Genomic DNA, 27,595 nt, shown 5'->3' with positions numbered 1-27,595 from the left:
TCCCCATCTTAAAAAAAAAAAAAAGAAAAAAAAATCAATACCCTATACTGTGAAGAAAACATGCCCTGTTCGTTCGAGGTTTTCCTCATGTATAGCAGCTGCGCCACAGCAGAAGAGCGCGCCACGTACACTGTGACTCTTAGCGAAGCGAATGCAATGCTCAGTCGGGACATAGGAAAGGCTTTCCGCTTTCTTTGGCTAGGTCACGCTGATTCGGGTAAAATGGAAAGAGGAAATAAAATCAGGAGTCCTTACTTTCCAAAGGGAGGAAGGAAGGCTGGATTTTCATTCCACCCACCCCACCCTTGAACCAGAACAGCCAGGTCTACTTTCTCATTTATGAGACGCCTTACCTCATTGTAATCCAAGGCAGAATCGTTACAAAGAGCACAAATTGTTGCCAGTTCCACAAGACCGTCATACTGATGACACTTAACCGGCTTATCGTCTTTATGCCTATCAAAAGAAAATACTTTTAGAGCACAGTGTGGTCATCTCTATTGATTTTTTACTTAATTATACAATTTTGTGGACAAGAGCCTGGCAAGTATTCTAAAGAATCTGAGTAATGGCTCTTAGAAATCTGATGCTGGAGATAATAAAAGAATGCATCTTTGATTGACATCAAGAACCAATCAGTAAAGACCAGAAGTTCTTAGTTAATGAAATTCTTCCACCACAGGTATCAATACAGAACAAAGAGAAACCCCACTTGAAAAATTGGGCTCCAAGGAGCCAAATAAAGATGAAAAAAAGTCTGATACAATGATCTGCGTTTTCTCTTTCAAAGTATGCATTATATTAAAAAAAATCATGACTCCTGTAACTAAGATGAGCCACATTCAGAAAGCTTTTTAGATATACTGCAAATCTCTCCAAGTCCCAAACTGCCACAATGGGTCCTTTAGATGAGAAAGCAGGTTTACTCACACTTCTCCAATAGGTGCATAAGTTGATCCAGTAATGGTAAACTCATTAAGGGAACAGCTATCACCTTCAACTTTGTCCAGAATGAACATCTACAGAAAAAAGGCACAAATGTTTAAATAAGCAGCAGCAGGGGCACCAAAATTACAGTAGACAACCCTCACGGCACGGGAGTTATGAGGACTCTCAGTCCACTCCACAAACACAGCAGCGCTCCAGAGGGCTCAGAATTCCAAATTCCAAATGGCTGGCTGAGAAAAAAAATTAGGTAGTTCTGCCCCAGAGCTAATAGTAAAAGCCTGAGAAGAATAAACTCACATTTCTGAGCTGCATAAACATTCCCTGAGTAAAATAAGACAAATTATTTCTCTCCTCCTCCCCACTTATTTTTATTGTGGCAATAGCTCATTTTCTACGAAGCTCCATAACCCCCTGTGTACAGTATGGAGGCTGCGGAGCTGAATGAACTCATGTTACCAAGACAGCACACACACGCACATTTAGGAAAAGAGTCTCCATTTTATACAATAAAGTGACATGAGCTAGTTTCTTTTTCTTTCTTTCTTTTTTTAAAAGATTTTTATTTATTTGAGAGAGAGAGAGAGTGTGTGTGTGTGTGAAAGAGGGAACACAAGCAGGGGCAGTGGGAGAGGGAGAAACAGGCTTCCTGCCAAGCATAGAGCCTGATGTGGGGCTCGATCTCAGGACCTTGGATGACCTGAGCCCAAGGCAAATGCTTAACGACTGTGCCACCCAGACGTCCCATGAGCTAGTTTGTTAAAGATAAGAGGTTTCTTTTCCCCCGGGTTTGCTTTTCAATCCTAATTCAGAAGCCCAGTTTAGAAAACTCAGATTTAGATATGTTTTCATGAAAATTGAAACTATAAAATCTTATCACAGAACACAAAAACACAAGGTGCTATTTCAACTATACTTTTGCCACACCAAAATCCCTCTGAAACACGAACAATTAAGAATATGATCAAACTGGGGGCAGCTGGGTGGCTCAGTTGTTAGCATCTGCCTTTGGTTCAAGTCATGATCCCAGGGTCCTGGGATCAAGCCCCGAGTTGGGCTCCCTGCTCAGCGGGAAGCCTGCTTCTCCCTCTCCTATTCCCCCTGCTTGTGTTCCCTCTCTCGCGGTTTCTGTCAAATAAATAAATAAAAAAAAAAAAAAAAAAAAAAAAAAAAAGAATATGATCAAACTGTTCTAAAATAAATTTAAATATTAAACTCAAGTTATGAGAGCCAGGTAATGCCTTAAAAATTTAAAACATCTTTTCAGAGCATCCCAACTCCTACTCAGTAAATTTTTTTTGGCCTCAAGATTTGCTTGTTATATAGTACTAACTTTGAAATTCCAAAAGCTTCATTTTGTTGTTGTTGTTGTTGTTGTTTTTAAGAGGCAGGAGGCAGACGCGGAGCCCGGTGTGGAGTTCAGATCTCACGATCCTGAGATCACCATCTGAGCTCAAACCAAGAGTCGGGTGCTTACCCGACTGAAGCCACCCAGGAACCCCAAAGGCTTTTTTTCTTTTCTTTTAAAGTAATCTCTGTGGGGCGCCTGGGTGGCTCGGTTGGTGAAGCATATGCCTTCGGCTAAGGTTGTGATCCCAGGGTTGAGCCCCATGTTAAGCTCTTATTCTCGGGGAGCATGCTTCTCCCTCTTCTTCCCGCTTGTGCTCTCGCTCTCTTTCTAATAAGTAAATACAACCTTAAAAAAAAAAAAAAAAGTAAACTCTGCACCATACCCGGGGCCTGAACTCACAGTCCCTGAGACTGAAGTGTTGCACGCTGACTGAGCCAGCCAGTCGCCCAAAAAGCTTCATTTCAAAAGTATACTTAGATACAAATCAGCCTTGGAACGGAACTAATGCCATGAGCAAGACACAGAAAATGTCTTAAAAAAGAAAATATATAATGGGATTTAAAAGTGACTCCTGATAAAAAAAAGGTTCTAGTTCAAACATATACAACCAGTGTCAAATGAGGAAAAGATTCATGTCCAAGGTCACATGCAGCCAGATCAGTGACACCTACATTTTTTTCTAACAGATACAGCACCTAAAAAAGGAAGCTTGTCAAATGGTTCCTACCAAAGATGCCTGACATTTTACAGAAGAGGAACAAAGGACCGGAGAGGTTAAAACATGTGCTCAAGGTTATATAATTATTAAGTGGAAGAAAGAGGACTGGGTTTAACTACCAATCTCTCCTATAAGAAAATCCAACTTTACCTTTTATTAGAAGTTGTGTTACCCTTGGATTTGTTACTAACTTCTCAGGGCCTTAATTTTTTAAACCTCTTGAGCATGATTACCATATGATTCAAAGTCACATGTGAGAAAGCAAATTAACTGTACTAAGCAATATCAAAGCAAGTTAGCATTACTACTACACTTAAAGTATGGTTTATAAAAAAGTGAAAGTCTTTGGGTTTATACCAATGCCCAAAATACTCTAAGATAATCAGAATTCTAATCCGCATTAAGTAAATCTGAACGCACACGGGCATTTTAGACTGCGAGCAAGTAAACCATTTAGGAACTGGATGATGAAAGTATCCTTAAGTCAAGGGCAGTTATGCAACCCACTGCAAGAAACCTCCTGGAGAATACTGATTAGCATCAGTTTTCTGTCATAGAGGGAGACGAGAACAAAGAGGCAGGCTAGGCTGTTTCTTTAATAGAAGAAAATATCTTAAGCCAGTTAAGAGAAAATATAAAAACAAAACATTTTTACTATGGACTCTCTTTTATTCTTAGTATGAAATCTCATTTGCTGCCACAGTTTGAAATTAGTTGCCAACTAGTTATTAGCTAATTTATGCAACCTTTTCTGTTTCCAAGGAATGAAAACTTAGGCAGCTGAGTCAAACCCTGCACTTCTGGTGAAACCCAGGACAGACTAGCAGCTTACCACTTAAGAGACAGTAGCAGCTTACCACTTAAGAGAAAGAACACCTATCTGTTCATTCTAAGTTGGGATGTGGACTACAAAGAATGGCCAGAGGGAGGCAGAGATGGAACAAATACCAATGAGGACTGTGTATCTAAAAATCATCACGAGTTTAAATTGGGCAAGATAAAGATTCAGAGGGTTTAACTGTATTAAAAACAATTTCTGGGGCACCTGGGTGGCTCAGTGGGTTAAGCCTCTGCCTTTGGCTCAGATCATAATCTCAAGGTCCTGGGATCAAGCCCCGCATCAGGCTCTTCTGCTCAGCAGGGAGCCTACTCCCCCCACCCCGCCTCTCTGCCTACTTGTGATCTGTCAAATAAATAAATGTCTTTAAAAGAATTTTTAAGAAGTCTGCAATTCTGAGGTCTAAATAAATAAATAAATAAATAATTTCTAATGGGAAAATGTATTATCCAAAACCTGGAGTTATTAAGGCCAAGAGGATGTCCACATGTCCCTATGATGTCATTCAGAAGCATTCCTTTAACAGGCTCAAAGATGTAGTATTCTAGAAAAATATTAACATTGTTCCACTGTGCTATTTATTAAGAGCTCATGTTACATGAAGTTGTGGATTTGTGTGGCCTGTAGGAAAGATAAGCTGTAGTTTTACTGCCCTATTGGATATTAACCAGGCTTTGCAACCTAACTCATAGCAATTCTATGCTGTTATTGAGAACTTCCTCAAATGCTCTTGTAACCAGTTTTGCTGATTCCCTCATTATTTAAGATAATCTTTGGTATCCACTCAGTATATATATTTTTTCTACTCAGTATTTTTATGAGTAGTGTACCTTCTGGAAAATTATACTTTGAAAAAAGACTTGTACAAAATTGTTTAAATAAAACCTAGGTAAAGAACGTAATTCAGGGGTATCAGTGTTTCTGAAGTTACTACTTTTCTAAGGGCAGGTTTAAATAGTTTCTTATTTTATCCCCCTAGTGATGGTCAAAATAACCTAAAAAGGGAAGGATGAACACATATAACAAAGTAAGTTAAAGGCCATAATTCACCTTTCAAGAAAGCATGTCTCTTTCAATGTTTTATGGAAATACCAGTCAGAAGTTTAGCTAGGCAGGTATGGAGGGAACTGGCTGCTTTATAAAATTCTCTTCCTTTAAGGTTGGTCCAGTAACATACATGCCCTCAGAGACAGAGGAACAGGAATACAAAAGGAACATAGTCACCTAACACATTTACAGACTGTCTATGGTCACCGTCCCCAATATAAGCACATCAACCATGCAGATACCCTTTATTTCATGAATCAATTTTAGGAATTAGAGGACTAATTCCTCTGGGGCATCAGATTACCTTGGGCTCTGGCTATACACACAACCTGTTTGTTTAAAGCACTTAAAAAGGTATCATATTGGGGCACCTGAGTGGCTCAGTGGGTTAAGCCTCTGCCTTCGGATCCGGTCATGGTCTCAGGGTCCTGGGATCGAGCCCCACATCGGGCTCTCTGCTCAGTGGGGAGCCTGCTTCCCCCTCCCCCTCTGCCTGCCTCTCTGCCTCCTTGTGATCTCTTTCTCTGTCAAATAAACAAAATCTTAAAAAAAAAAAAAAAAAGTATATTACACATCCAAGGTTTTGATGGCATGAGGGCATATTCCTAGGATGTACCAAAACTCACCACCAGCAAAGAGTCTTAAATCACTCCCACTTACCCTGCACACAGACATCTGGTTCGTTGTCAGCGTACCAGTCTTGTCCGAGCAGATAACAGAAGTACAACCAAGGGTTTCTACAGAAGGGAGGCTTCGAACAATGGCATTTTTCTTTGCCATTCTGCGAGTTCCAAGAGCCAGGCAGGTGGTGATGACAGCAGGCAGACCTTCAGGAATGGCTGCCACAGCCAGAGCCACCGCAATTTTGAAGTAGTAAATAGCACCCCTGATCCAGGAGCCTCCATGAACTGGGTCGTTGAAGTGCCCAATGTTTATGATCCAGACAGCAATGCAAATCAGGGAGATGACTTTGGAAAGCTGTTCCCCAAACTCATCTAGTTTCTGCTGGAGCGGGGTTCTCTCCTGCTCTGTTGCCACCATTTCATCCCGGATCTTGCCAATTTCTGTGTTCACTCCAGTTGCCACCACCACTCCCATGGCTTTGCCAGCAGCAATGTTTGTACCCTACGTCAGAAGTAGAGGAAACCAGTTATAAGATTAACACCGCACCTAATTTAAACACCGACTAGCAAACTCAGACTCATGTGGGTTTTGATTAGAGCACACAGACTCTCATATTCTATTGGGCCTTCTAGAGGCTGCTCTTCAGAGAACCAGCCATCCAACCTTGACAATCCAGGCAGCATGGTACAGCTCTCCTTTATTCTCATTTCATGTGGCTCCCCACTCGCCCGGAGCAGCTCCAACCCGACCCCCCCCCAGAATCTCTATTCACCATACTGAACCTGGCTTGCAGACCAGCTCGGGCTCTAACCCCTCTGCGTTCCATTTTTTGAACTCCATACAGCCCTCAACCCTAAGCACTCTCCACTGCTGGCTCCAAAAGCCCAACTTCCCCTACTTTTATTACCTACAATAAGTAGGGCACCCTGCCCCGTAAGTTACCCTGAGGATCTCCACTCAAGCACTGGCATTAAAAAAAAAAAAAAAAATCAATGAAATCAAGTACAGCACTCCCCCCCCTGCCTATTTTAACTCCCAGGCTGGCATGATACAACTGCACTGTTTCCACTGTAATTCTATAGCACTTTCCTTACTATGAGTGATTAGGCTCCCATGCTCACCCACAAAAACCTACCACTTGAAACAGCATTTAAAAAACCAAACAAGCAAAATATACAAATTTCTCAACCTTTTATTTCAAAAAAATTTAACAGAAAACCTGAAATCGTACAATAAATATCCTTGTTAATTTTCATCCATACTCCCCAATTATTAAATGGTTTGCCACATTTGCTCTCTCTAAACTCACACCTTTTCATTGTAAACTACATAAAGCTATCACCTATGTCATTCAAAAAATCTCTTTCATAGGCTGATAAGCCTTGCCCACAAACACCTACTTTTCTGGGTTATAGATAAGAATCTAAAGATGTGTGACTGATCTCTCGACGGCCCCTCGAAAACTTGCCTATTAGAACAGCTGACCCTGGGGAGCCTGGCTGGCTCAGTCAGGGGAGCATGTGACTCTCGATCTTGGGGTCTTGCGTTCAGCCCCACGCTGGGTGGAGAGTTTACTTAAGAATAAACCAACTTAAAACCTTGCAGATCTTACATTCTGGAATGTCCCCAAGTGACAGCGTGTGACGAATTACTCACAGAAAAGAGCATGTTCTTCTTATCTTGGTTGACGGCCCGCGGGTCCGGGACGGGGTCCGTGTGCTTGATGACCGACACAGACTCGCCTGTGGGGGGGTGCAGGAAGCGTGGTCAGGTCCGTGTGACGCACACCCAGACCCTGAGCGCCCCACTCACGCTACTCCAAACTCAGGAAAGGAGGTGAGAGACCCAATTCGCTCAAAAGAGGAAGACTAGTAATATTTAGAAACAGAATCCCATCAATTGCCTGTATTTCCTGAAGTAACTACTCAAATTGAGTTTATTTTCAGGAATCAACTTCATACTCTAATATTGTGAACATATATTTATACTTACTTGTTATAAACTTACATATACACACTAATACTTCATAAAAAGGTCAAAATATTCTTAACACAATGATCTTGTGAACACACTAGATACATTATACGTAGAATGAGGAGCATCTACTGGGAAGCCCATTTTTGTTCATCAATGCCAGACATGAGAAATGAAAACACGGTTTTAGAAATACTGGCACTAGCATGAGTGATCAGACCATTCTATTTCAATAAAACAAAAGTGAAAAACAATCAGCACAAAAACATCACACAGTATATAAAGGGCTGCTACTGAGAACTTTTACAATGTCTTGTTGAATTTCGTTTCAACCTTAACATCATTTATGGAATGTGTAACTGGGACAGGTCTGAGTAACGAGAAATATGGCTCCAGTTGTTCATTTAAATTTCAGGTAGCCAACCTCAACTCTTGATATCCCAACAAACCTGCTTCTTCAATCTAGCCTGAAACTACAGTATGATTATTTAGCAAAAACAAAACAAAAAACACTGAAGAAATTTTATGAGAGGTTTTAAAATGTAATTATTTCTGTAGGCATACAATGAAAATATATGCACCACCTAATCAGTTTCACAAAATTTTATGGCTCAAATCAGCTTTCAGCTTGTTGCTGCTAACAGGAGGTTTAGTAACTAAGCTATTCATAGAGAAACAATAAAAGAGCCCACGTTACTCACAGTACTACCTCTTAAGGACCTCAGCTGCTTTTCAAAACTGATAATCAGATAAATCTTGATTACCTTTGGATTTTCTAATTACTCTATTTAGTTCAGGTTAGCATTGTGTTTAAGTTAATCTTCTGACCATCTTACTTCCAACTAATTAGAACCCTCCACCCTACACTGTGCCTTTATCAAACAAAAATGGAAAAATGTTCCAAACAATCTCAAATCTAAGCATGCAAACTTTAGGCAGTAAAACATTCACCACTGGGGTTGGGGGGGATTGCTAACTTCTGTTAATTGTACATTTGATCATTGCAAATAGGTTAGATATAAGATTAGTATTCCTGCAACGAAAAAAATTATAGCTCCAGAAACTTTCTCTCCTGCCTGGGAAAAGGACAATAAGTAATTAATTCATTTTCCATAAAACAGACAGACAACGGGCGCCTGGGTGGCTCAGTGGGTTAAGCCGTTGCCTTCGGCTCGGGTCATGATCTCAGGGTCCTGGGATCGAGTCCCGCATCGGGCTCTCTGCTCAGCAGGGAGCCTGCTTCCCTCTCTCTCTCTCTCTGCCTGCCTCTCCATCTACTTGTGATCTCTCTCTGTCAAATAAATAAATAAAATCTTAAAAAAAAAAAACAGACAACACTTCAACCTTAAGATTATTACCTCTGCTAATGTAGGAATTTGTAACTTTTTTTTTTTTAAGATTTTATTTATTTATTTGACAGAGAGAGATCACAAGCAGGCAGAGAGGCAGGCAGAGAGAGAGGAGGAAGCAGGCTCCCCGCCGAGCAGAGAGCCCGATGCGGGGCTTGATCCCAGGACTCTGAGATCATGACCTGAGCCGAAGGCAGCGGCTTAACCCACTGAGCCACCCAGGCGCCCCTGTAACTTTTTTTAGGAAGTAAAAACAAAAGATTTTTGGTGAAAGCTAATTTTTGATAAAATTAAAGACAAATTAAAGGTCTTATGAGATGAAAGCCAAGTTTCTTTTTAAATACCTTTAAACCCGATACAATGGCAAACAAGCCTGATTTCTAAAGCATTAAGAAATAAGTATCTTGGAGAGAATTAAGGTGAAACCCTAAAAAGGAACAGGAGGGGCAGGAGCCAACTCACTCAGCCTGGGGTCTGAGCTGGACTCCAACATTCAGCGACCTTCCAATGTATAATGCTTACCTGTGAGAATAGACTGGTCAACTCTTAGAGTAGTAGATTTGATGGAAGTTAATCTTATATCAGCAGGAACTTTGTCACCAACTAATTGGGGAGAAAAAAGCTAAAATAAGCAATTTTGCATTTCATCTTTCATAGAGATCAATCTGTTTCCAAATAAAACACATCTTAAAGAAAATACATAGTCTGTACATAGCACAAATACATTAAAATCTGTTAAATTAAGCAAGATAATCAACTGCTTCTTAGGGTTATAAAAACCCTTGGCAGATAAATACTGGATTTGAATTACACAGGAAGGAAGAGAATGTTTGGGGAAACCTCTAATGACACATTATTTACACACACTCACACACACATGGCATGGTGAGGGGATCAAGTTGTATATGCCATGGTATATCCCATCAAAGAGATGAAATATCCTGAGTAGGTAACAAACGGCTAGAAGATGCTCAATAAATCTCACTCATAACAGGAATGAGAAATAAAATTACAAAGACATCAATTTAAAACAAACTGACAAATGAGTTGAGAAAATGTGCCAAGTTTACAAAGATGTATAGAAATAGGGATTCTTAGAGTGCCTGAGTGGCTCAGTTGTTAGGTGTCTGCCTTTAGCTCAGGTCATGGTTCGAGCATCCTGGGATTGAGCTCTTTATCGGGCTCCCTGCTCAGTGGGAAGCCTGGTTCTCCCTCTCCCACTCCCCCTGCTTGTGTTCCCTCTCTCGCTATCTCTCTCTGTCAAATAAATAAATTTTAAAAACCTTAAAAAAAAAAAAAAAGAAAAAAAAAGAAATGGGGGATTCTTGGGGTGCCTGGTAGCTCAGTTGTTAAGCATCTGTCTGCCTTCGGCTCGGGTTATGATCCCAGGGTACTGGGATCAAGCCCTCATCAGGCTCCCTGCTCAGCAGGATGCCTGCTTCTCCCTCTCCCCCTGCTTATGTTCCCTCTCTCGCTCTGTCAAATAGACAAATAAAATCTTAAAAAGAAGAAAAGAAGAAATAGGGATTCTTATTATAGGGGGGCTACAAAATCTGGAAATTTTGGTAAATAGGAGAAAAAAAAATTCAGAGTTCTAAATCACTTAGAGGCAAGTGCCTGAGCAGAGATCAATGAAATTCTGTGCTAGTCCAGTTAGTAAGGACAAATCAACTGCATGTAATGTATTACATGTTCTATGTAAAAGTAACAGTTCATTCAGTGTTTATAATTCAACTCAGCTTCCAGACTTTGTGACCACCCATATATGTGGCTGCTGAGCACTAAGAAAAAAATGTTACAGAATCTCTGGAGGGCAGTTTGACAATATATATCAAAAACTACAAGCACAATCTTTTTACCCCATATAATCCACTACAAGGAATTTGTTCTTCAGGTAGGCTCAGCAGAATAGTTTAGTCACAGCAAATTTTTTTTTATTAACTATAGAAAGATAAAACAACTCCATTCATACCAAAGTGAAAATTTCCTCTAAGATACACTGTATACGAAGGGGAAAAACACAAGTGTGAAGCATCACTTATACCGACTATCATTCATATAAGGAAATACCTTTGGGAAGGTATTACAAAATCTTAATGCTGTAACTGGGTATAGAGTAGAGGGAGACTTCTCACTTTGTACCTTTCGAAATTTGATTTATCAAATAAATGAATAAACCTCCTGCATCACCTCAAGAGGATCTTTAAGTCAAATAAGTCTTCTTCCCTGGGCCAAAGTGGTCCTTTAACAGCTCTTAAAGGGTCCACATCTCTAGTTCAGACAGTAAATGCCACAGTGCAGACACAGGGACAGATAAAGCCAATGTTACATGGTCTTGAGAAGTGTCTAGCACACTGCAGACATCCAAATAATACTGAACACATACATATCAGTACCAAAGCAACTGGACATTAAAATAAGTGTACAACAACTTTCCCTGACTTTCTGAAAGGTAACTATGGTAGTTTTCCAAGTTTGATACTAGGGAGAGCTAAAAATTAGAACAGGTACAGTCTCTCCTCGGAACTGCATATAGTTTTTTTTTAAAGAGGGAGTTGGGGGGTGGTGGGAGAGGCAGAGGGAGAATCTTAAGCTAGGCTCTGTGCCCAGCACAGAGCCCTGAGATTACGACCTCAGCCAAAATCAAGAGTCAGATGCTTAAATGATTGAGCCACCCATGCACCTCTACATATAGTATTTTTAAGTCAAATGTTCATTTTCCATGATTACACACTGAATTTTAATGGTCACTGGTTATATATAAACTGGCAAAATAGCCATGCTGTCCAAGTAGATTCCTTTGGTAAGCCCTCTATTTAGCTCTGATTTTTGTGCAATTCAGAGCTTTGAAGTGTAGGAAGAGTATGATTTGCTTTTTGAGCTCCAGTTCATTAAATAGCCCTGTAACCTAACTAGGAAATGTGGTCACAAAACAGCCCAGAAACAGACTGTGAGTGTATAATCTCAAGAGGCAAAATTCATCCTTGCATTTCACTGCAGGGACACATTAGGTTAAGGTGAAATTCCTGCTGAAATGCTTATGCAATGAATAGCAATACTCCCCAACTGAATAAACGAGAACCTTTCACTTTAATTCTGCTCCTACTACAATCAACCTGTATGAAACTTCAGAGACCTACAACAGCTAAAATGCCCCATCAAGATGAAAATTTGAAACCATTTAAAATTTTTTACTGTATTATTTCTGGATGTCATAATTAACTTGATCACGCATGATCTTGAACATGAAAAGAATACAAGATTCAACGATGAACCTATGACCTCAAATGGAAAATTTACTTGAAAATGTTTCTTATTGGGGGGCGCCGGGGTGGCTCAGTGGGTTAAGCCGCTGCCTTCGGCTCAGGTCATGATCTCCGAGTCCTGGGATCGAGCCCCGCATCGGGCTCCTTGCTCAGTGGGGAGCCTGCTTCTCTCTCTGCCTCTGCCTGCCTCTCTGCCTGCTTGTGCTCTCTCTCTCTCTGTGTGTGTCAAATAAATAAATAAATAAAATCTTAAAAAAGAAAATGTTTCTTATTGTCACAGGTGCCAAAAATTTCTAATATGCCACAGAGGTCCCAGTGATCTTTAAGTACTAAGAAACTTTTGCACTCCAACAACTGATCACATACCAGCATTTTAAAAGCAGAACATTTGGGGTGCCTGGGTGGCTCGGTCGGTTAAGTGTCTGCCTTCAGCTTAGGTCATGATCCCAAGGGTCCTGGGATCAAGCCCTGTCAGACTCTCTGCTCAGTGGGAGCCTTCTTCTCCCTCTCCCTCCATCTCCCCCTGCTTGTGTGTGATCTCGCTCTCTCTGACAAATTAAAAACAAACAAACAAAACCAAAAAACCATTTCATTTAAAAAAAATTTTAAGAGAGTACACTTGGAGGGGGGAAGGGGCAGAGGTAGAGGAAGAAGCAGACTCCACGCTGAGCAGGAAGCCCAACATGGGGCTCAATCCCAGGACCCTGGGATCATGACCTGAGCTGAAGGTAGATGCTTAAATGACTGATCCACCCAGGTGCCCAGAACATTTCATTTTATATTGAAAGTTGAATCCTGTTATGTAAGCCCTAGCATGTACTCTCATATACCTACACTTAAAGCCAATCTAATATTCAAACTGAGGATAAACTACAAGTAGACTTAAAAGAAGTATCTTGGCATTTATTTTGCTGTGTTTCACTGGAAGCTCAAATGATTTAAAATAGGTAGAATGTATCTTTTAAGGCAATAAATACCAAGGTTAAATTTCTTTCCTGGGTAACACAGACAACATATTAGCTATTAGTTTAAGGTAGTACCAATTACTACGTATACGCATTAAAAATTGTACTTCCAGGGGCGCCTGGGTGGCTCAGTGGGTTAAGCCGCTGCCTTCGGCTCAGGTCATGATCTCAGAGTCCTGGGATCGAGCCCCGCATCGGGCTCTCTGCTCAGCAGGAAGCCTGCTTCCTCCTCTCTCTCTGCCTGCCTCTCTGCCTGCTTGTGATCTCTCTGTGAAATAAATAAATAAAATCTTTAAAAAAAAAAAAAAATTGTACTTCCACTGGCATTATGAAAAAAACAGCTACTTTCCCCCTAACGTTTTTTTTTTTTTTGTTTTTTAAAGATTTTGTTTACTTACTTGAGAGAGAGAGAGAGAGAGCATGAGAGGGGAGAGGGGTCAGAGGAAGAAGCAGACCCCCTGCAGAGCAGGGAGCCTGATGCAGGACTCAATCCCGGGACTCCAGGATCATGACCTGGGCTAAAGGCAGTCACTCAACCAACTGAGCCGCCCAGGTGCCCCTAAAAGGTTTTTTAAGATTTTATTTTTAAGCAATGTCTATGCCCAACATGGGAATCGAACTCACAACTCTGACAAGAGTTGCACACTCTACTGATTGAGCCAGCCAGGAGCCCCTGCCCCAAAGGTCTATTTTATTTTAAATATATGAAATATATTAAATAATTTCTTTGCTGTACAGAAATTATATGGATACACATTTAACTGTTGGCCAAATATTTAGGAATGACTTAGATATGAAATGCTAGCAGAACAAATGACCTGGGAAGCCCTTAAAAAAAATTGACCTCAAGCTTTTCTCAACTTTTCTTCCATCTGACAAACAGCAATTTTGTCAACTTAACTGGGAGGCAATTAAATATTTGAGAGTTATAAGAAAAAAATCATCTGGGAGCTGTTTATAAACCATACAATCTCAGGGCCTGTTCTTCAAGAATCTGGTTCAAGGCATTTGGGGTTGGGTCTAGAAATCCACCTTTTGAAAAGTTCTCCAAACACAAATAATATAAGAAACAACCACCACCAAGTCTAATAATGGATTATAGATCCCATGAAGGGCTTGTTCAGAACAGCCTGTTTACTTTGCGCTGTTTTTCAAGTGCCAAGTATGCCAGCTCCAGGCCAAGAACACCTTGAGAAATTTATTACCTTTAAGTCTTAGGGGGCACCTGGGTGGCTCATTCGATTAAGCATCCTGGCTCTTCATTTTAGCACAGGTCATGATCTCAGAGTTGTTGGACTGCGCCCCATCTCGGGCTCTGTGATCAGCACGGAGTTAGCCTGAGATTCTCTCCCCTCCCTCTGTCCCTCCCACTGCTCACTTGCAAAGGTGCCTGCTCTCTCTCAAAGTTTTATGTATGTTTCCATTTGTAACTGATCTCTGTGAGAAAGCAGCATAAATCCATAAAGAAGCATCAATCCAAACTGGTCTTAAAAATTGCTATGTTCTAGTATTCTCTTAGCTAGAAACACCCTCACATCATCTTGATCAACCTATGTCCTCATTTTAGTTAGGTAACTAAAGCTCGAAGTAAAAATGGTCTTACCTAAGGAACTTCAAAGAAGGAAAGACTTCTTTTAACCTACAGTGTGACTCTGCTTTGTGTTTTTTGTAAGAGTCAATTTAGGATTGAATCTATTAGGAAGCACACTCTAAGGAAGGAAAAGATTCATTAGATTCAATGGATACTTTTCAAACTAAGGCATAATTTTCTTTTGTCTGCAGCCTTCTATGAATTTCAGACAGAGGGCTTTGTGAGTGAGGAGCAGGCAGTGCTGTTCCTGATGACTGCACCCAGTAATATTTCCCTGATGGGGCATGTCAATGCCCTTAGGGCAAGTGGTAGTGGAAAATTCTTACTCTTGCCAAGGGGATGCTCTGCAATTTTTTCCTCTGAAAAATTTTTCCCCCATCTCTTGGGTTCTGGTGGCGTAATAAAAGAATAAACTCTATTATAAATACCTTCCATTTGTTTAACATCGGACACTTTCCAAATTCAGCTCTTGACCTCCTAAGTCCATAAATTCTAACCCGCTACCACAATAGGGATTTCCACTCTGAACAAAATACGCTAGGTCACCAAGAATGGAAGTAAAAGTCAAAGGAAATTACTCTGCCACATTTTAGAAATGAACACAAGCATTATCTTTTTTTTTTTTTAAGATTTTATTTATTTATTTGACAGACAGAGATCACAAGCAGGCAGAGAGGCAAGCAGAGAGAGAGGGGGGAAAGCAGGCTCCCTGCTGAGCAGAGAGCCCAATGTGGGGCTCGATCCCAGGACCCTGAGATCATGACCCAAGCCGAAAGCACAGGCTTAACCCACTGAGCCACCCAGGCACCCCCACAAGCATTATCTTAAAACCTGGGAAAGAATGTTTGTAAGCCATGGTACTTAAACTATGTTACATCATTATGTCAAAAATAAATACTGATGGGCGCCTGGCTGGCTCAGTTGGTAGAGCATGTCTTCTTGATCATCGGGTCGTGAGTTCAAGCCCCTGCTGGATGTAGAGATTACTAAAAAAAACTAAATAAGCTTAAAAATGAATAAATGAATGAATACTGATAGTTAAAATCAGCATTACTTAGAAAAGGCCTTAAAAATAATTTTATATAGAGAGCACATGCATGTTGGGGGTAGGGGAGGGATGTAGGGGCAGAGGAATAGAGAATCTTAAACAGATTTCACACAAGCACAGAGCCTGACCCAGGACTCGATCTCACAACTCTGAGATTAAGACCTGAGCTGAAACTAAGAGTTGGATGCTAAGACCTGAGCTGAAACTAAGAGTTGGCTGCTTAATCTACTGTGTGACCCAGGTGCCCCAAAGACAAGGCCTTTTTATGAACTGGTTATATGTAGGGGAAAAAACATCTACTGTGACAAATTCTACCAGCTATTCAAGTCTTTTCTAAGGAATAACTATATATAAGATAGAAATTACCTCCTAAATACCACTATTGCTTCTGATTTTAAATGGCTCCTAGGAAAAGCAAGCTGTAATAGAATTAACCTAAATTACCAAAACATTTAACTATGACTCAAACATTTTCATTATGTTTCCGATTTGAGTCACAGATTTTTATAGTCAGGCAGAGTGAATGAAATTCCTTACTTGAGAAGCCCACTTGCCTACTTTTCTCCAGGCCTCAGAGTGAGCTGGGAACGAATATCACAAACTGCTATAACACACCAAAGTTTACTCCCAGTCCATTTTTTGGGAGTATTACCCATGAGAAGAATCCTCTTTCAAAAATGCAAATGTTAAAAAAAAAAAAAAATCAAATGTTAATACTTTTTTTTTTTTTTAAGATTTTATTTATTTGACAGAGAGAGAAATCACAAGCAGGCAGAGAGGCAGGCAGAGAGAGGGGGAAGCAGGCTCCCTGCTGAGTGGAATCCTACATGGGTCTCAATCCCAGGACCCTGAGATCATGACCTGAGCCAAAGGCAGAGGCTTAACCCACTGAGCCACCCAGGCGCCCCAAAGAGCAAATGTAATACTCTTATTTAAAATGTTTCAATATGGGCGCCTGGGTGGCTCAGTGGGTTAAAGCCACTGCCTTCGGCTCAGGTCACAATCCCAGGGTCCTGGGATCGAGCCCCGCATCGGGCTTTCTGCGCAGCGGGGAGCCTGCTTCCCCCCCTCTCTCTGCCTGCCTCTTTGCCTGTGATTTATCTCTCTCTGTCAAATAAATAAGTAAAATCTTTAAAATAAGATAAAATAAAATGTTTCAATAGCTCCTTCCTCCCAGAACTGAGATCACGTTAGATCCTCGCTGTGGTTTGCGGGACCCCCCAGGACCCGGCTCCTGCTTGCTTCTTACCACAACCTTATCCTCTAACACAACACAATGGTTTCCAGTTCCTCAAGGTTCTGAGTCTTCGCACACCCTCTTCTCCTTCACCCCAACCACACCACAGCAAGGCTTTCCCTGGACTCCCACTTGAAGTTGCTCTTCCTTTTGATGTACCCACAGAGAGCTGTCCTTTCCTTTCCCAAAGCTCCCACACCACGTGCTCAGTAAGTCTTCCTACTCAGTGGCTGCTCATTTCCTAGCCCCGAGCACTGTGCTAGTGCACAGTGGGCACAGATAAAATATCTGTCAACAAATGAAGTACTTGCATACATTATCTCCTTTAATAAACAAGCATCACAGACTTATGATTCTCAAGTTGAAGAACGTCACAAAGAGAAGAACAATGAAAAGAGGACCAAAGAGATCTCAGACTTGGTTGAGCTGAATGAGGCAACAGTGGCTGTTACTGAAATTCTACATTTAGACTATCACCAAAAAAACCCCCACGTACGCTAGCAGAGATTGGAGATATAGGGGAAAGAGCACATCCAAGAGCAGGGCTTTAGCTGGTAAGGCAATGAAGGTTGCCAAAGAAGTGTCCTTAGACTATTAGAGCAGAAAAGTGTCTAGAATATCAACCAGACTCCATTGACATAACAGCATTTAAGTCTGGGCACCAAAGAAAACCATCAAGATAGTAAAGAGTTTGAAAATAATTACATGGGGCACCTGGGTGGCTCAGTGGGTTAAAGTCTCTGCCTTCAGCTCAGGTCATGATTCCAGGGTCCTGGGATGGAGCCCCGCATCGCATCGGGCTCTCTGCTCAGCAGGGAGCCTGCTTCCCTTCCCCCTCCCTCCCTCTGCCTGCCTCTCTGCCTGCTTGTGATCTCCGTCTGTAAAATAAATAAAATCTTAAAAAAAAAAAAAAAAGAAAAAGAAAGAAAAGAATTACATGAACAGCTGAAAGAGCTATAACTAACTTGGAAATTAAAATTTTAGCATGGGGCGCCTGGGTGGCTCAGATCGTTGAGAGTCTGCCTTCAGCTCACGTCATGATCTCCAGGTCCTGGGATCAAGCCCCGAGTCGGGCTCCCAGCCCAGCAGAATCTGCTTCTCCCTCTCAAATGAACAAATACAATCTTTTTAAAAAAATAATAAAATTTTAGCATACACTACACTGTTAGCACTCGAATCACAACTGCCTCATTCGACCAGATAAGCTGCTGCTGCTCCAGCTGCTAGTCGTTTAAGCTCTCCTCTGATTCTAACAGGGCCTTGAGTTTACCTTCCTTCACGTACCTCACAGGCTATCATGGCAGGAAGACTCAAACTTCTGTGTGACTAAAAAAGTGAAAAACTAACATACACAACAGATGACTATATTTAGCTCGTAATGAGGAATATTTTATAACAAAATGGACTAAAAATGGCACAGCTTGTCCCGAAGAGCCAAGTTTCCAGTGGCTGGAGGTGTAAGGTAACCGCTCATGAGATGCTGCAGAAGCAGCCCATCACTAAGTAGGCTTACAGCGCACAGTACCTAGCATACCCACCAGCACTTTTCTCAGTACTACAAAAGCAAAGCCTGCTTTTAAAAGGTGAAACCTGTTCCTCAATCCCCTTATCCAAACAGATACCAGCTGTTAACATCTTCTCTCCTAGGCATTTCTCTATGGATAACACGTATTAAAACTTCACTGAAATAGAAATCACAAACTTTTACATTAATATATACTCATGCTTTTTTAATGGCTACATAGTGCTAACACCCTCTAAAATTTGGGGAATGCTTGCTTATTCCATACCAAGCACTTCCATAAGGGCTTTATAGGTTACTAACAACCTTCACAATTCGAAGAAAGGTGTGATTATCTTCATTCCCAGTTTACAGATGTGAAAAGTGAGGCACACAGAGCAAACTTGCTCCAGGTCACAGCACTTATAGCCATACTATATACTAAATCAGTCACCATTTTCATGGCCATCTAGGCATTTATTTTTCCTATTACACTGTTACATGCCAAACATCTTTGCATACTGAGATTACTTCCGGAGGACAGATTCACAGAAGCAAAATTTTCCCCAAAACATAATCCCACCAAATTTATTTCCTGCCATTTCTTCATTCTCAATCTTGTATTTTTCTAAGCATTGGAATACTTTATTTTTCAAAATTCTTTTATCTTCAAGATCAAAGTTATTTTACTTTTTTTTTTAAGATTTTATTTATTCACTTGACAGAGATCACAAGTAGACAGAGAGGCAGGCAGAGAGAGAGAGAGGGAAGCAGGCTCCCCGCTGAGCAGAGAGTCCGATGTGGGACTCGATCCCAGGACCCCGAGATCATGACCTGAGCCGAAGGCAGCGGCTTAACCCACTGAGCCACCCAGGCGTCCCTATTTTACATTTTTACATAGTCAAATTCGGTGCTCTTAGAAGTTCTGTATCACACTTAGGAAACGGGTTCCCGATACAACACGGTTTCTTCTAATTTCCAAAATCTTAATCAGAGTGACATGGATAGAGATGGTACTTACTGGTACTGTGACTACCTCTGAGTCATGGGGCATAGGGAGGAGGTAATTACAGGAAATCAGGAAATGCCAGCCCCAGGAGATTTAGGTGAGGCTTCAAGATCAACTAGTCCATCGTGATCTGATGGTCAGGGGAGACCTGCCTGAGTTCCTTGTTTCCCAGGTTCTTAAAGTTTTAACTACATTGACTGATGAATGAAGGGACCTAGGTCTCAAAACTCTCTGCTTCTACCACATCTGGACTGATTTCTGTAAGACTATTTGCTCTTCTGCTTATGTACAAGTTCTTAAGATTAAGAACTTAACATCTCTGATTCTGAAACAGAACTATGACTTACAGGAACACTTGGGATAATGATTTCTACACTATCTGGACGCAGAGGCTCAGACCTACACTTCCAGCTAGCTCCATTCTTCTTCTCACTGCAAAACAACTCCATATGGGGGAAAAGTCAAGACAGCAAACCTGCTCCCCACCTTATTTGGTCATACATTTTTGCTTCTACTTCTCTGATCCATGTTTATCATTTTGGAGCATTTGGGTTTTTTTTTTTTTTTTTTCTTTTTTTTTTGGCGGGGGGTGGTAAGTAATGTCTACTACTCCCAACGTGGGGGCTTAAACTCATGATCTCAAGATTAAGAGTCTCTATCAACTGAGCTGAACCAGTCAGGCACCCCATGTTTATCATTTTAGAAACAAGAAAAACCTATTTAACAATGTTCCAGCAATACTATGTAAATTGCTTAACAATATTTAACTTAATTACACCACTTAATTGTACGTCTTTCTCCCTCTCCCCAGTTTTATTGAGAGCAACACATAACACGGTATAAGCTTATGGTGTGTAACAATGATCTGATATATGTATAAACTGCAAAATAGTTAATACAATTAGTTAATATCCATCAGCTCATAGTTACAATTTTTTCCTTGTGATATGAGCTTTTAGCAACTTTCAAATATACAACATAGTATTGTGAACCAAAATCCATCATGCTTGACATTACATCTCCTGAATATCTGTCTTATAACTGGAATTCTGTACCTTCTGGCCACCTGCACCCAATTCCCTCTTCTGGATGTCCCTGGCAAACACCAATCTGATCTCTAAGAGTTTTTGGTTTTTTTTTTTTTTTGGTTCTACATGTAAGTGGGATCACACAATATGTGCCTTTCTCTGACTTATTTCACTTAACATCTTCAAGGTCCATCCATGTTGCAAATGACGGGACATCCTTTTTTTAATGGCTGAGTAATATTCCACTGCACATATATAACACATTTCTTCACCCATTCATCCATCAACAGACATTTAGGTTGTTTCCATGTCTTGCCTATTGTAAATAGCACTACAAGTAACATGGGGATACAGATATTTCTTCGGGACAGTGATTTCCTTTCCTTCAGATATATATACCCAGAAATGGAATTGCTGGATCATACAGAGTATGTACTCCTTAAAAACCAAATAGCTAGATCCTGACGTGAATTTCTGGGAAGAAGGACAAATGAACCCACCCTGAAATTGCATGCAAGATTTTAATGTGTCTTTGGGGGAGAGAATTCATCAATTCTCAAAGGGACTGTGATCTAGAAATGATTAAGAACTACTGCACTAGAGAGGCACCTGGTTGGCTCAGAGGGTTAAGCCTCTGCCTTTGGCTCAGGTCATGATCTCAGGGTCCTGGGATTGAGCCCCGTGTCGGACTCTCTGCTCAGCAGGGAGCCTGCTTCCCCACCCCACCACCTGCTTATGATCTCTGTCAAATAAATAAATAAAATCTTAAAAAAAAAAAAAAAAAAAAAGAACTACTGCAGTAGAGCTCCATTTCCCAAAGTGTGGTCCACCTGGGAGCCTGACAAAGTACCAATCAGATCCTATTCCAGACCTACAGAAGCAAAATCTGGACAGTAACAAAACCCCCATGCCCATGATGTCAGAGAAACACTGCTCTAAGCAGCTGGCCAGATTTGAAGCCCTATTTTATCTGTTTTTAAAAGAACATTCAAGGGGGCCCCTGGATGGCTCAGCAAATTAATGGTCTGACTCTTGATTTCAGCTTGGTCATGATCCCAGAGTCGTCAGATGGAGCCCCAAGTCAGGCTCTGCGCTTGGCATGAAGTCTGCTTGAGATTTTCTCCCTCTCCCAATGCCCCCTGCTCAAGTAGATGCACACCCATGCTCTCTCTCTCAAATAAATAAAAATAAAAACTTTAAAAGAGCCTGCAAGATAAGAATGATCTTTACATTTTTAAAGACAATAAATATGGAGGTACACACACATATTTTTCTACAGATACTGGGGCCCACAGAGCCTCAAATATTTACTAAAAGGCTCTGTGCACACACACACAGACACACACACACACAGACACACACACACACAGACACACACACACACACAGAGTTTGCAAACCTCCCTGCTCTATAGCACAGAACTGATATCTTGGGTATTTCTTTTAGGGTTTAGGGAGCTTGACAGTTACGGATTAAAGTGTCTGCTGACTGTCCAGACTGCTCCAATCCTTTTCTTCCTAAAAGCAAAAGTACACCTGGACTCATGGCCCCAGTTAACAAATGATAAGGCCATGTTATCAGAATCAGACATCTTTTAGAGTCAGAAAGCTCCTTAAAAGAGCTTAAAAGAAGTCTACTCTAATTACTCAATTCTGCAGAGGTTAAGCTGTCCAGTGTCATATAGAATTGGAATAATAATGCGGGTTCTTCAGTCAAACAGTCACCTTTGCATTTTACAACTTTGTCTTTCCTTTCTCTCAACTGCTTGGAAACACCACTCCACAGGTTACTAATTTCCATTATTGCAAGATGACTATCAAAAGTGAAACTTTGGGGCACCTGGGTGGCTCAGTGGGTTGAACCTCTGCCTTCACCTCAGGTCATGATCTCAGGGTCCTAGGATGGAGACCTGCATCACATCTGCAGGGAGCCTGCTTCCCTCCCTCCTCCCCTCAGCCTGCCTCTTTGCCTACTTGTGATCTCTGTCTGTCAAATAAATAAACAAAATCTTAAAAAAAAAAAGTGAAACTTTTCAGGCGCCTGAGTGGTTCAGTGGCTTAAGCCTCTGCCTTCAGCCCAGGTCATGATCTCAGGGTCCTGGGATCGCGCCCAGCATCAGGCTCTCTGCTCGGCAGAGAGCCTGCTTCTCCCATCCTCTCTCTGCCTGCCTCTCTACTTGTGATCTCTCCATCAAATAAATAAATAAAATCTTAAAAAAAAAAAAAAAAAGTGAAACTTTTATTCCTTAAATAGTTGCCAAGTTTAAGAATTAGTATTTTTATTGACTAAATCCCAAAACTGCTGGCTCTACTTACTGCACATTTACTTTTCATTTTAGAAAAAAAACAAAAAAAAAAAAAAAAAAAAAAAAACACAACTCTTTAGAAGCTAAAGCAAATGCAATTTTATGTTAAGACTGTCATTTCTAGGGGCGCCTGGGTGGCTCAGTGGGTTAAAGCCTCTGCCTTCGGCTCAGGTCATGATCCCGGGGTCCTGGGATTGAGCCCCGCATCGGGCTCTCTGCTCAGCAGGGAGCCTGGTTCCCTTCCTCTCTCTGCCTGCCTCTCTGCCTATCTGTGATCTCTGTCTGTCAAATAAATAAATAAATAAAATCTTTAAAAAAAAAAAAAAAGACTGCCGTTTCTATCACTTATGTAATCTTAAGATAGGATTTGCTATAAAGTATACTTAACTATAGGACAGAAATCATCTAAGGATACGTCTATCTTTGTATTTATTCACCAACTCCAGCTTAACAACATACATAAAATTTGATTTAAACAATCCCAAACACAATGGCCTTGAGAGTTAATAACCCCCCTAGGCATACACTGGAACCCCCAAATTTCTGAAGTGATGACTTTAAGGCCTACCACACTTGACTGACTTTGATAAGAAGATAATCCAGAAAACTTAAAAATATGGATGTTCATTTCTCATAAAATTATACTTGATTTTACTAATTTTGGTTTCTATCCATCCAAATATTTTCCTGGCATTAATACAAAAGTACTGTGGCTTCAGATGAAAACGTAGGTAACTATTTTTGTATTTTTACTTGCCAAGGCAGTTTTATTTGGCTCCTATATTCTAGGTTTACACAGCATTTGCTATGCATGCTTACACAATGTCTCCTTGGAAAGGTTATTAGCTGGTATAGCAGCACCTGAAATTTAACTTCCTCAATCCCTACATCTCCCCCTCAGAAAACCTCTTGGTTCAGCCTACCCTTCAGAAAATTCAGCAAAACTACTCTATAGCTATCCAAAAGCTAACAAAAAAGACTTTATCACCTGAATTTAAGAGATAAACCCTATATCCAAAAATATGGCTACAAAAAGGTCTTTCTGCAAGTATCCAAATAGTAACTCCACACTTGCTATTACCTCCAAAACAGTTTACAATATTCTCTAGCTTTTCAATTCATCAAAGAACTCCCTTAATTTCATAATTTAAATGAAAATATAAAAGTCACCACATCTAAAAGCACAGATTGGGGGCGCCTTGGTGGCTCAGTGGGTTAAAGCCTCGGCCTTCAGCTCAGGTCATGATCCCAGGGTCGTAGAATCGAGCCCCAAATCGGGCTCTCTGCTTAGCAGGGAGCCTGCTTCCTCCTCTCTCTCTCTCTGCCTGCCTCTCTGCCTACTTGTGATCTCTGTCAAATAAATAAACAAAATCTTAATAAATAAATAAAAGCACAGGTTGTGCTATTTATCCCTCCAGGCTATGTAGAGAGTAAGACTGACAAGAAATAATTTAGACCTATACTTAAAATTCAAGTTTGTTTCTATGGTTCACAGAACTGAATTATTGGGCTAAATGCCAAATGGCAGAGTCCATCAGATTACTAATCCTGATAAAAATAGATGCTAAAAAGCCTCGACATGTACAATTTTAATGTTTTATTAAATAAATGCTTATTTATCTGGCTCAGGTTAAGCAGTCACAGTATGTTTTTCCAAAAAGGTTCCATATATCCTTGCACATGTTTAGGATTACGTGTTACCCAATTCAGTGACCCAATAGTTCTAGTAATTCAGCAAAATTATCATTTCTAATTTGGATATAAATATACAACCACCATGAAAAGTCACCAAATAGACCAAACAACAATATATTGACAACCTAAAAATTAAATTGTCATCTGGCTTCAACATGATAAGAGCCATCTACAAAAGCCACAGCTAACATCAGACTTCATGATAAAAGACTATGCTTACCCCCTATGATCAGAAACAAGACTAGGATGTCTGCTCTTGCCACTTCTATTCAATAGTCTACTGGGAATTCTATCAAGGGCAATTAACATGATCTTATTTATAAAAAATCTGAAGGACTCTTGAAAAACTAGTAAGATTCCAGCAAGATTGCAAGGTTTAAGATCAAGAGACAAAAATCAATTGCATTTCTATACACTAGCAAAGAATAATCTAAAAATGAAATAGAGAAAACAAACCCAATTACACATAGCTCCCAAACAAAAACATAAAGTACTTATGAATAAACAAGAGAAATACAAGACTTGTACACTGTAAACAACAGAAGGCTAAAATAAAAGACCTACACTGAAAAAAATAAAATAAAAGACTTAAATGGAAAGATACCCTACATTATCACCCAAGTGGCATTTTCTTGCACTGAAGATTTAATGTTGTTGATGGCCATATTCCCCCAAATGATCTATACAATCAACATTACTCTTATCAAGATCCCACATTTTTGTTTTGTTTTGGAGAAATTAGCAAGCTAATCTTAAAATTTATATGGAAATGCAAAGGACCCAGTATACTCTAAAGCATAAAGAAAAACAACAAAGTAGAGAGGACACAAACACAATGACGTCAACACTTACTACACAAAGCTTCAGTAACCAAGACCGTGTGGTGTTGGCCCAAGGACAGACACACAGATCAATGGAATAATAGCCCATTTGTAGTGGAAAATGTGGTCAATTGATTTTTGACAAGGGAGCCAGGACAATTCAATGAATAAGTCTTTTCAACAAGTGGTGCTCAGACAACTGGATATCCCAATGCAAAAGAAGGAAGCCCAACCCCTACACACCTCACACCACATTTAAAAACCTTCGTGACTGGGCGCCTTCGTGGCTCAGTTGGTTGAGTGACTGCCTTCGGCTCAGGTCATGATCCCGGACATCCAGTATCTCGTCCCGCATTGGGCTCCCAGATCTTTGGGGAGTCCACTTCTCCCTGTGACCTTCTCCTTTCTCATGCTCTCTCTCACTCATTCTCTCTCAAATAAATAAAATCTTTTTTTTAAAAATTAAGATTTTATTTATTTGACAGAGAGAAATCACAAGTAGGCAGAGAGGCAGGCAGAGAGAGAGAGAGGAGGAAGCAGGCTCCCTGCGGAGCAGAGAGCCCGATGTGGGGCTCGATCCCAGGACCCTGAGATCATGACCTGAGCCGAAGGCAGAGGCTTTAACCCACTGAGCCACCCAGGCGCCCCAATAAATAAAATCTTAAAAAAAATGGGCGCCTGGGTGGCTCAGTGGGTTAAGCCGCTGCCTTCGGCTCAGGTCATGATCTCAGGGTCCTGGGATCGAGGCCCGCATCGGGCTCTCTGCTCCGCAGGGAGCCTGCTTTCCTCTCTCTCTCTCTGCCTGCCTCTCTGTCTACTTGTGATCTCTCTCTGTCAAATAAATAAATAAAATCTTAAAAAAAAACAAAAACAAAAACAACAAACCTTCGTGACCTTAGATAAGGCAACAGTACCTTAGGATATCAAAAGCACAAGCAACAAAAGAAAAAAACTGACAGGGGCGCCTGGGTGGCTCAGAGGGTTAAAGCCTCTGCCTTCAGCTCAAGTCATGATCCCAGGGTCCTGGGATCGAGAGCCCCGCATCGGGCTCTCTCCTTGGTGGGGAGCCTGCTTCCTCCTCTCTGCCTGCCTCTCTGCCTACTTGTGATCTCTCTCTGTTGAATGAATAAATAAAATCTTAAAAAAAAAAAAAAAAAGAAAAGCTTTAAAAACTAAAAAAGAAAAAAAAAAAAGAAAAAAACTGACAAATGGGACTTGATCAAAATCAAAAGTGTTTATGCTACAAAGGACACCAAGAAAGTAAAAAAGAAAACCTACAGAATGGGAAACATTCTTGGAAACCATATCTGATATAGGATATGTAAAAAAAACAAAGAACAACAACAACAACAAACCCTTACATATCACTAAGAAGACAAATAACCCAATTTAAATGGATAAGGATTTGAAAAGACATTTCTCCAAAGACAACACACTAACAGAAAATAGTACAAGATGCTCATTAGGAAACTAGGGAAGATAACACTTAATGGCTAAAATTAGAAAATAAAGATAAGGGGTGCCTGGGTGGCTCAGGGGGTTAAAGCCTCTGCCTTCGGCTCAGGTCACAATCCCAGGGTCTTGGGATCGAGCCCCGCATCGGGCTCTTTGCTCAGCGGAGAGCCTGCTTCCCTTCCTCTCCCTGCCTACTTGTGTTCTCTGTCTGTCAAATAAATAAATAAAATCTTAAAAAAAAAAAAAAAGAAAAGAAAGATAATAACAAGTGTCGGTGAGAATGTGGAGAAACTGGAATTTGAATGCTGCTGTTGGAAATGGAAAATAATGCAACTACTTCACATAAGTCACTCAAAATGTTAAACATAGAGTAGTCATATGCCCCAGCAATTCCATGGCTAAAGGTGTACCTAAGAGAGTAAAAGCATTTGTTTACACATAAACTTGTACACGAATACTCACAGTAGCATTATTCATCATGGCCAAAAGGGGAAAACAACCCAAATATTGGTAAACTGATGAGTAGATAAATATAATGTGGTACACCCAAATAATGGGATATTCAGCCAAAAAGGCAATGAGATACATTATACACATGAATGAAATATGGGACCGATGCTACATGGATGAATTCTGAAAAATAATATGCCAGGTGAAGAAGGCAGTCTCAAAAGGTCATATACTGTATGGTCCCATTTATAGGCAATATTCAGAAAAATTGTGGCTGCTGGGGCCTAGGGGCAAGAGGCAGGGGGAATGACTGCTAATAGGTAGAGGGTTTCTTTTTTAGGGGATGAAAATGTTCTGAAATTAGACAGTGATCATAAT

General features: G+C 40.6%; 1 protein-coding gene across 3 annotated transcripts in view; it reads right to left on the bottom strand.

Moving 5' to 3' along the window:
• ATP2A2 (ATPase sarcoplasmic/endoplasmic reticulum Ca2+ transporting 2) overlaps positions 1-27,595 on the bottom strand; it is a 62,562-nt gene that overhangs the window by 14,930 nt on the left and 20,037 nt on the right. For all 3 annotated transcript variants that reach the window (XR_007121854.1, XR_007121855.1, XM_047697071.1), the window contains 5 exons: positions 9,369-9,449; positions 7,180-7,265; positions 5,560-6,024; positions 931-1,019; positions 354-456 (listed from right to left, as the gene is read on the bottom strand). Coding sequence is in view for 1 of the 3 variants with exons in the window: in XM_047697071.1 (XP_047553027.1) it covers positions 354-456; positions 931-1,019; positions 5,560-6,024; positions 7,180-7,265; positions 9,369-9,449 (824 nt within the window). In the remaining 2 variants the exon portion in view is untranslated. The remainder of the gene's footprint in view (positions 1-353; positions 457-930; positions 1,020-5,559; positions 6,025-7,179; positions 7,266-9,368; positions 9,450-27,595) is intronic.

Source organism: Lutra lutra, chromosome 12 (genome assembly GCF_902655055.1).
Source record: "Lutra lutra chromosome 12, mLutLut1.2, whole genome shotgun sequence".
NCBI classification, from domain to species: Eukaryota; Metazoa; Chordata; class Mammalia; order Carnivora; family Mustelidae; genus Lutra; species Lutra lutra.
Note: the sequence above shows the minus strand (reverse complement) of the source record. Positions and strands in the feature narration are given on the sequence as shown.